The sequence below is a fragment of the Fistularia commersonii genome, chromosome 23, assembly GCF_037954325.1.
Source record: "Fistularia commersonii isolate RoL2024-O1a breed Wild chromosome 23, RoL_Fcom_v1.0, whole genome shotgun sequence".
Classification (NCBI taxonomy): Eukaryota; Metazoa; Chordata; class Actinopteri; order Syngnathiformes; family Fistulariidae; genus Fistularia; species Fistularia commersonii.
The window spans coordinates 2,933,812-2,943,926 of record NC_141306.1 but is presented as its reverse complement, the minus strand read 5'-3'; the positions used below and the strand labels follow the sequence as shown (position 1 = coordinate 2,943,926).

Here is a 10,115-nt window from a genome sequence, read left to right as displayed (position 1 = left end):
GCTCCCAACAGTTAAACCTGTCTTGAGTTAAGCCCCTGCACATTAACAGAGAAAAACTAGTACATTTGTTGTTAAGTTTAAGAACGAAAATTTTGTAAGACAGAACACCACTTAAACTAAACATTAAAAAAAAAAAACTCTCACAATCCGGACAACAATGTGAATATAAAGCTTGATCCCTTAAAACGAGTAAAGTGAAAAAATGAAATAATAATTATAAAAAAAAAACCCCACACCTTCAATTTTACAAATGAGACAAACAAATAATATTTGTGCCTTTTTTCCGATATTTTTTACATGTCAGTGAACGTAGCACGGGCGCATTAGCCAATCACAACGCTGCCGTAAAGTGTGACGTTACTAGTCACAATGACTAGCTTCATTTGCCGTTCAGAGGAATAATTTACCGATTTTACACCACATTCGGTGTCACAGTTGAGAAACATCCACTGTAAGTGTCTTCTAACTTTACTTTTTCATATTATTTTTATTTATAAAGGAATTAAATGCACTGCGAAGGATTGTTAGCCGTGTCTTCGGGGAGGCAAAATCTGTGAGATTCAAGGAATTTCATGTTGGGTAACCTCACACAGAAAAACAACGCAAAGCATTAGCAAATATAATGATGATATTGCTGAATATCTCGGCGAAGTGTCGAAATACCACCTCAGCTAACGATTGTACATTTTGTCCTTAAAATAAAGCGTCTTGCTAAAAGGGACAACGTTCCGTTTCCCCCCCTTTTTCACTGTTTTAATGTAATTGAACATGTAAAGAACATGTAAAGTATCTCAAGGTCATCGTGAGAGGAAACAGAACCGCAAGATATCTTTTCCTTTGTGATTTCTTTTTGGCTTAAATAGTTAATAATTTAGATTAAATATGTCCTTTTTTTGGAGCGTAGAAATATGTAATAATACTAAGATTAGTATATGTAATTATATGACAAAACCGCACGTAATAGCTATTGATTATGGCAGATGTCAAATAATGCTAAACTTAATGATCTGATGTGTTATTTCTAAGGAAAAAGCCCAAAAGCTGCATGAAAACGTTAGTAAATACAGACTGTGTGTAATTTGAAATTAATGATATTTCAAATTACAGTACCGGTTGGTTTTGAAAGTCTTTTGAAAAACATACCCATAAGAGGTTTTCCGTGTAAGGACTATAATTTCAAAATAAATACAAGAGGAGTATAATCATTGCGGTACTTAATGTGTTTGTTTCTTCCGTACTACTTTTCCTCTAAGGATCCCTGACTTTCTGAGTCAACTCAGCATTTTTTTTTTTTTTTGTAATGACCGTTTCCCTCAGCCGTCATGGAGACTCCCACCCTCCTGATCCTGTACGGGAGCCAGACGGGGACGGCCCAGGACACGGCTCAGAGGATCATGAGGCAGGCGCTGAGGCGGCGACTGCGGGTTCAAGTCTTGCCCCTGGATGAATATAACGTGGTGAGTGCTTGGTTTTTTAATTGAAAAAAATTAGTTTATTTTAAAAGGGGACAATGCAATTTCATAAAACACATGAATAAAATAGGAGTAAAAAAGCCAGAATTAGCCAAAGAGGCTATTTTTCATTTGTAGTCCCCTGGCCGTGATGTCAAAAATGGCAATAAAATAAAGGCATACATTGTTGGACACAACAGCAACACAAATATAACAAATCTTCTTCTTCTTCTTTCGGCTTTTCCCGTCAGGGGTCGCCACAGCCAATCAACTTTCTCCATCTAACCCTATTCTCTGTATCCTCCTCTCTCACACCAACTACCTTCATATCTTCTCTCACTACGTCCATAAATCTTCTCTTTGGTCTTCCTCGAGACCTCTTGCCTGGCAGCTCCAATTCCAGCATCCAAATACCAATATATTCTCTATCCCTCCTCTGTACATGACCCAACCATCTCAGTCACCTTCTGACCTTCTCTCCAAAACATCGAACATGTGCTGTTCCTCTGATAGACTCATTCCTGATCCTCTCCATCCTGGTCACTCCCAAAGAGAACCTCAACATCTTCATCTCTGCAACCTCTAGTTCTGCCTGCTGTCTTTTGGTCATTGTAACAGTTTCTAGTCCATACATCATCGCTGGTCTCACCACTGTCTTGTACACCTTTCCTTTTATTCTGGCTGAAAGTCTTCTATCACATAGTACCCCTGACACTTTACACAAATATAACAAATAAAATATGATATTTACAAAATATACAGTGAGCGGTCAAATGGACGATGAGAGAGGACAGGCTTTAGTGTGTGCATGTAAATGTGTTCATCAACCATTCTCGCAAATGTTTCTGAAATGTTTTGTAAAGTGGTAGTTGTTTAATTGTGTTTGGTACACAGTTCCACTCTCTGGACTGAAGCTGTGTGCACATCTATTTAAAACTGTCAACTTTCTACCTGGACTGCGTGGCTTTCCTCTGAATTTTCTGGTTTTCCTCTCTCATCCTCTCTCAGTCCAAAACCGTGCATTATGTTAGTTGGAGATCCAAAATTGCTCAAATCATCGAATGAGAGGGTGAATAGTTGCACGTCTTGTCGTCCAATGACAGCTGGGTTAGGTTTCAGCAACCCTATACAGTAAATGAATGAATGAATGAATGAATGAATCAGCTTTCCAACTGGATATAAAGTATGATGATGAAAAAATTGTCTCCTTGGTCTCACATTGCCATAGAAGCAAAAATCACGCAAAAAAAATTGAAGGAGGACATTCATTGCGTTAAAAGCAAAACTCTAAACGTAATGCAGGGAAATTGAAGGGAAATCCACAAATTCAAATCAATGAAGGTTAGATGCAAATTATCCCTTAACAGCAAACAGGAAAACAAAGTAGCAGGTGGGTTGTTGTCAAAGTCAATGTTATTATTATGTCAATACTGGCATACGTTCACACATACAGAGAATCTAAATAGCGTGAGCAGCTCATTGAGGTGAAACCCGGCTGTGTGTGATTTCCCGATCCGACAGGCGAACCTGATCTCCGAGTCTCTGGTTCTGTTCGTGTGCGCCACCACCGGCCAAGGAGACCCTCCCGACAACATGAAGGTAAAGGTTTTACCTTCAACATGAGGTCTGACTCATCACCAGTAGAACCAAGATGTGATTAGAAAAACCTTATTTGTTCCCGAGGGGCTAATGGGTGGCACGTGGGGTAGCAGCAACGAGAATAAAAAAATCAAATTAAAATTAAACTAATTTATTTTACTCTTCAGTCTGATAAAGTCTTGTCAGTTCTCTTGACGTGTTTTATTTTTATATTTTTAAACTTGTAAAATTCCAACACGTCAGGTTGTAGTGGTGCTCATTTTCATTCAAATATAACGGCGCTTTCACTCTGTCTCATTCTGTCCTCTTCTCCAAGAACTTCTGGAAGTTTCTCTTCAGGAAGTCCCTCCCCGCCGGGTCTCTGTGCCGGCTGGACTGCGCCGTCCTCGGCCTCGGCGACTCGTCTTATCCGAAGTCGGTGGCCCCTTCAGCCCGACGCCGCAGGTCACGTTCATCCCGCCTCGGCACGTTTCACTGAAAACCGCCTCCCGCCGCAGGTTCAACTTCGTGGCCAAGAAACTCCACAAGCGTCTCCTGCAGCTCGGGGCCGACGTCCTGCTGCCCATCGGGCTGGCAGACGATCAGCACGACCTCGGGTGAGCGGCCGCGGCTGAGCATTATGGGATGCATGGAAAAAAAACCCTTATTGACCATTGAGCTTATTGACCATTGACCATTCAGTCGTAGATTGATAATGAGATGAGATGAGATGAGAACAACTTTATTAATCCCGAAGGAAATTGTTGTGCCAGAATTAAAACCATTAAATAACACCGAGGAGCTCCACTGAACGCCACAGGAGGTCTTTCCTACCTGAGGCTAACAGACTTTTTAATTCCTCTTCCTTCAGCCGAAGGGAATATTCAAATGTTTGGGCTTTTTAAGACTTTAAAACACTTGATAGCCTTAACTTTGACACTTTATATTTCATTGTATTTCTTATTCTCCCTCCTTCCTTCTATTATCTATTATTGTTATGTTTTGCTTGAAACTCTGGCACAACAATTTCCTTCGGGATAAATAAAGTTGTTCTTATCTTATCTTATTTTGGTGATGATTTAAAAATAGACTGATAGGAAACCATTAAGAAATTGCAATTTATAATAATAATATATAGTATAATACAATGTATGATATAATAGAGTGTTTTTACTCCATATTGTATTTAATCTCACTATTATTATTTTTTCAATTTTACTGCCAAGGTATTATTTTTATTTTATTATTCTATTTTTATTATATTTTATTATCCTTTTTATTTTATTATTCTATTTTTATTATATTTTATTATCCTTTTTATTTTATTATTCTATTTTTATTATATTTTATTATACTCTGTGAGTTAGTTGATTTTTAGATGAGGTAAAATTATTCATTGAAAATGAAGATGTTTTTAAAACGATTCAAAAGAAACTCTTATTGTGGTGTGTCGGCCCTGAAATGATTGTGAACTTTCACGTCTCCCCGACTGCGTTGGAAAAAACAGGGCCGACGCCGTGATCGACCCGTGGCTCGTCACGTTCTGGCAGCGAGCGCTGGCCCTGCACCCGGTCCCCGCCGGCGCCGCTCCGCTGAGGGATGACGAGCGGTCAGTTTCCCCGCCGCTTCTGTTCCGACCAATCCGAGGCGCGCCCCCGCTCTAAGCTCATAGACCCCCGCCTCTTCCCGGCGACAGGCTCCCTCCAACTTACACCTTCCACTTCCTGGACGGCGCGGAGGAGAAGACGTCGGTCAGGCCGCGAATCCCCGTAGAGACGGCCGTCCCCTCCCAGCTCCACCCGTTTCCTGCCCGACTGCTGGCCAACACAAGAGTGACGGACGCCCAGCACTTCCAGGACGTTCGGCACATCGAGTTCGACATCACCGGATCCAACATGGAGTGAGCGACCGAGCTTTTACATCGTTATGTGCAAAGGCCAAAAAAATGAAGGGCGTAGGTCAACGTTGTCGCGTTTTTGCCGCGCAGGTTCACGGCAGGCGACGTGGTGATGATGTATCCCCGCAACTCAGCAGAGGACGTCCAGCAGTTCTGTGAGTTGCTGAGGTTGGATCCAAACGCCACCTTCACCCTCTCACCCACTGGCAACTCAGCAGGTTGGTGTTTGTGTGTGTAAATAATATGTTGCAATTTTACTGTCATATCATTCCTTTTTATCGTGTTGTATTTCAAACTATTTAACATGTAAGAAATATTCTTACAATGTATGTTCTCGGCGGTGGCGCTGACGTTAGCCGTTTAGCCTCACAGCACGAAGAAGGTTCTTTGGAAGACCCTAAATTGTCAAAACATGTGAATGAGAAGGTGAACGTCTCTATAAGGGGCTCTGTGATTGGTCCAGGCTGAACCTGGCTCTCAACCAATGACAGCTGGGATAGACTCCGCCCCCCCCCTCCTACATTTGGAGTGTAAATTTAGTCATGTAAATCATGACTGAAAGAATAAATAAATTTAATTCTCATTGTTTTTTGTAATAACTGCTTTCCGTTCCAATGCCATTCAAGTTTTGTGACCCTTTTAAGCCGATATTTTTTTTCCACATAACATAAAGACTGTTTCATTCCTATTTTGTTTTTACTTCCTGTGATAGTCTCTGCCCCCTCCGACACTTTGAGTGCAGATTTAGTAATATAAATAATGACTGAAAGGATAAATATATTTAATTCTCATTGTTTTGTTGAATAACTGCTTCGATCATGCTTTCCATTCCAATGTCATTCAAGTATTGTGACCCTTTCAAGCTGATTTGTTCACATATTATTAAGACTCTATTTTGTTTTGTAGCCTTGAAACGACTACATTATTATTTAAAGTTACAACTTGATTCTCATCAAAATCACAACCATTTCAATCTCATTCATGTAAATAATAGTGAATTTTCCATCCCTCAATCTGGATCTTTTACACACAGTCCTTGTGAAGCTCAGGTGACCTCCACCCACTCATGTGTTTTTGAGTGACACTTCTATGTGTGTGTGTGTGTGTGTGTGTGTGTGTCAGTCCCAGCCAGACTCCCTCAGCCGTGCACGGTGCGCCACCTGGTGGAGAGCCACCTGGACATCTCTGCCGTGCCCCGCCGCTCCTTCTTCGAGACGCTGTGGACCTTCTCCACCAACGAGCTGGAGCAGGAGAAGCTGGCTGATTTCAGCTCGTCCGCGGGCCAGGAGGATCTGCACACCTACTGCAACCGGCTCCGACGCACGTCGCTGGAGGTGAGAGACAAAAGCTAAAACAACTACGACAGAATCCTTCCCGAATCCCTGAAGTTGATAACGCGCCGCCGCCGCCGCCGCAGGTCTTGGCGGACTTCCCTCACACCACGGCGAGGCTCACGGCGGACTACCTGCTGGACCTCTTCCCCCAGATCCAACCCCGCTCCTTCTCCATCGCCTCCTCCCTCCTGGTTCGTCCGTCCGTCTCCGTCCGATCCCCCCGGATACCGTTTCAAAAAGTCTCGTTGTTTGAGCCGCGTCGTTTTAATGTGACTCCGCGCAGGCCCATCCCCGCAGGCTGCACATCCTGGTCGCGGTGGTCCAGTACAAGACCAAGATTTGGAAACCGCGCAGAGGCCTTTGCTCCTCCTGGCTGGCGTCCCTGGACCCTCGAGGTCTGTCTGATGGTCTGTTTAATAAGGATGTAAAAAGAAAAAAAAATGATTCAACATTTTGGGTCTAAAGCGGAGGTGCTGCTCCTTGTGGCTTTGGAAAATAAATTATATCTTTTAAGAATTAATTTAATTTAATATTCCCGGCCTTGGGATCAATAACGTCTACCTCATCTTATCTAAGATTAATTTTATTTGAGGGCGTAATTTTTTTTTTTTTTTTAAATTGTAATTCTAAATTTGAAGGTCATTCGACAGCTACCGGCAACGCCATTTTTAGAGCTTTTGCAGCCCTGATCTGGAGACACTGCAATTTTTATCGGCCGTTTCTTTTGAAAATGTATATTTTGTGGTGTTAAGTGATTTATTTAAATTTGCATTTGTAGCCGACTGCACTATACAGGATAGAGTTATGCAAACAGCGTATTAAATATATATATAAACTTATTTCCTAAATACAAGGAAGTTTAAAACAGACATTGAGTATTCTATTTGTAAACCTTAAATACTTGAGTTGTTTTTTTTTCCTTTTTTTTCCTTTTTTGGGGGGAGTTCAAAATGTTTTTGTCGCATGCAGTAATAGAATTTCGTTTTGATTTCATAACTGCAACTCACTGTATTTTATGTTATACTTTTATCTAAGGATTTATTGGCTCCTGGTGTTTTCTTGTCTGTGGGAAATTTTGAAGAAAAAAAAAAACACTCCTGGATCTCCTTAAATGTCACGTCTCTCAAACCAAGGGGCCATTTATTATATTATATTTTATAAAACACAAACTCGTCCAAACAGGAACACGTCAAAATGAGAGATGAGATGAGAACAACTTTATTAATCCCGAAGGAAATTGTTGTGCCAGAGTTTCAAGTAAAAAAACATAACAGTAATAGATAATAGTAGAAAGGAGGAAGAATAAGAAATATAATGTAATGAAATATGAATTGTATAAGAAATACAATGAAATATGAATTGTAATTGTAATTGAAAATATGAATTGAAAATCGCAACCTTGCTGTATTTTCCCACGTTTATGATGACAAAAAAAAAGAGTCAGTGATCGGCCGGATCCGTAACGGGCGATCGTGTGTGTGTGTGTGTGTGTGTGTGTGTGTGTTAGGAGACGTGCACGTCCCTCTGTGGGTGAAGAAGGGGACCCTGACGTTTCCCCCAGGCGGCGACATCCCGGTGATCCTGGTCGGGCCGGGGACGGGAGTGGCGCCCTTCCGCTCGGCCTTGCAGGAGAGGATCGCTCAGGGCAAAACAGGTGAGAGGGAAATCACCTTGACTTCAGCTCTTTATTTTTTATTTTTTGTTCACGCAATCACACACTTCCCCGTGTCCTCTCCCCTCCCGCTGCTCAGGCAACGTCCTTTTCTTCGGCTGCCGCTCCGAGTCCAAGGACTTCTACTTCAGGTCGGAGTGGGAGGCGATGGTGGCGGCTGGACGTCTGACCCTATTCACAGCTTTCTCGCGAGACCAGGTCCGACCGCCGCCGCTAAGGATGAAGTTACAATTATTTGCGTGTTTTTGTTTTTTTTTAGAAAATGGACTGATATAATGACTTAAATGGCAGAAATAGATCAAAACGCTAGAACACTTTCATGCAATTTCTGCAGGTTTTTGAATTTTTCTCACAGGTTTTCCATCACTTACTTGCTGATCGGGAGGCTTTTTTTTTTCTTCCTGATCAAATGTTTTCTCCTCATATTTGGGAATTTACCTGTGGATATTCTGACACCGTCTTTTACATTTTCCAGAAATGTCTTCACTTATTTGCTCATTTCATAGCTATTTTACCAAATTTTTATAGGGTTCTTTCATTTTCTTTTTCTGATTTGAGGCAATTACTTCCTGAAAATCTGTTTTTTTTTTTTCTTTTTGATAAATTCCAGCAAGTTTGAAGTATTTTGTGAAGAAAGTAAACATGACAAGTAAGAATATTAGAAAAGTGCAAGAGAAATGTGCCTTTTCTTTCGCTGTACTTACAGCCATAAATATAATTTCTTTCATTTTTCATTTCTTTTTCATTTTTTTATAATTTTTTTTTACAGATTATCATTTATGGCCTGGAGAGATGAAGTCTGTTTTTGTGTGTTTTTGTGTCTTCATTGGTGCAGGAAGAGAAGGTTTATGTGCAGCAGCGCGTGCGGGAAAACGCCTCACTCCTGTGGGACCTCCTGGCCAAGCGAGGGGCCTATTTTTATATCGCCGGGTGAGTTTGGGGTGAAAATGTGATGCCAAGTTCAGCTGCTGCTTCTGCAAAAGTAGTTAAAGCAGATCCCAGGGGGCAGCTTGAGAGATATTTAATAAATGATTATCTTTTTTAATTAATTGAATTTAATCATCTTTTATTTAACTTATTACATTTATCGCCCTTACTACCTCTGTTTCATTGTCCACTTTTCTTGTTGTGTAAATTAAAATGTCCCCACTGTGGGATGAATAATGACACGTTACATTTTTATATCTTGATAGATAAATAGATTGATAGATTGATAGGTGTTATTCAAATATTAATAGATTTTAAGATTTTTTTTTGTTCCAGCTAATATCTAAAAAGCTGAAAAGTTGTGATGCTTATTATATTAAAGTAATATAGTATTATATTACTAATTTTTTGTTGATTTTTTCAAAGCTAATTTCTTGGCAATTTCATATTTTTTTTTACGTATTTCCAAAATGAGTGGTGAAAAAATTTGCAAAACTGAATGAAGTTAAAAATTAATTCCAGTTTTAGTGTTTGGAGAACAATAATGGAAAAAATGTGAAAATAAATAGTCTGCTTCAACACACACTGTTCTGGTTTCCCTGCAGAAATGCGAAAGAGATGCCGGCCGCTGTGCGCGAGGCGTTGAAGACGGTATTTCAGCGAGAGGGGAGCCTCTCCGCCGACGACAGCGAGCAGATGCTGGCAGCCATGGAGAAGACCGGACGCCTCCAGAGCGAGACCTGGTCCTGATCGTTCGCTGGGGGCGTAAACCAAGAAAAGCATTCACCTTAACCACACTGTGTTCTTGTGGCCTCACCGCGCCTCGCCATCTCCAGTAATGGATCTATTTATGGGACGAACATGCTGTTGTCATGACAACAAATGTGAACATACACAGAACCTCTCAGACTGCTCCTCCCACACACACACACACACACACACACACATAGCCACAAAATACACTAAATAAAGCATAAAGCAAACTCCGCCAGAAAAGGTGCCATTTTTATTTCAATCACAAGCTGCTAGAATTCAGCGGTCAACTTGCAAGTTTTATGGACAGCGAACATGCAGTTTTAGGGTACAAATATATATGTATATACACACATATATATATATATATATATATATGCATGCGTGTGTGTGTGTGTGTATATATATATACATATATATATATATACATATCTATATATAGACATATGTGTGTATATGTATATAGACATATGTGTCTAAAAATCACTGTGTCAGTAAACAAT

General features: G+C 40.7%; 1 protein-coding gene across 1 annotated transcript; it reads left to right on the top strand.

Annotated features, from left to right (window-relative positions):
- Positions 1-334: 334 nt before the first annotated feature.
- ndor1 (NADPH dependent diflavin oxidoreductase 1) lies at positions 335-9,855 on the top strand. Its single transcript, XM_086170848.1, has 15 exons — positions 335-451; positions 1,318-1,457; positions 2,973-3,050; positions 3,367-3,464; positions 3,548-3,646; positions 4,537-4,638; positions 4,726-4,929; positions 5,017-5,144; positions 6,049-6,260; positions 6,344-6,451; positions 6,544-6,655; positions 7,768-7,914; positions 8,012-8,130; positions 8,768-8,862; positions 9,465-9,855. Exons 2-15 carry the CDS (start codon positions 1,323-1,325, stop codon positions 9,607-9,609), a joined length of 1,782 nt encoding a protein of 593 aa, XP_086026974.1. The 5' UTR covers positions 335-451; positions 1,318-1,322; the 3' UTR covers positions 9,610-9,855.
- Positions 9,856-10,115: the final 260 nt, after the last annotated feature.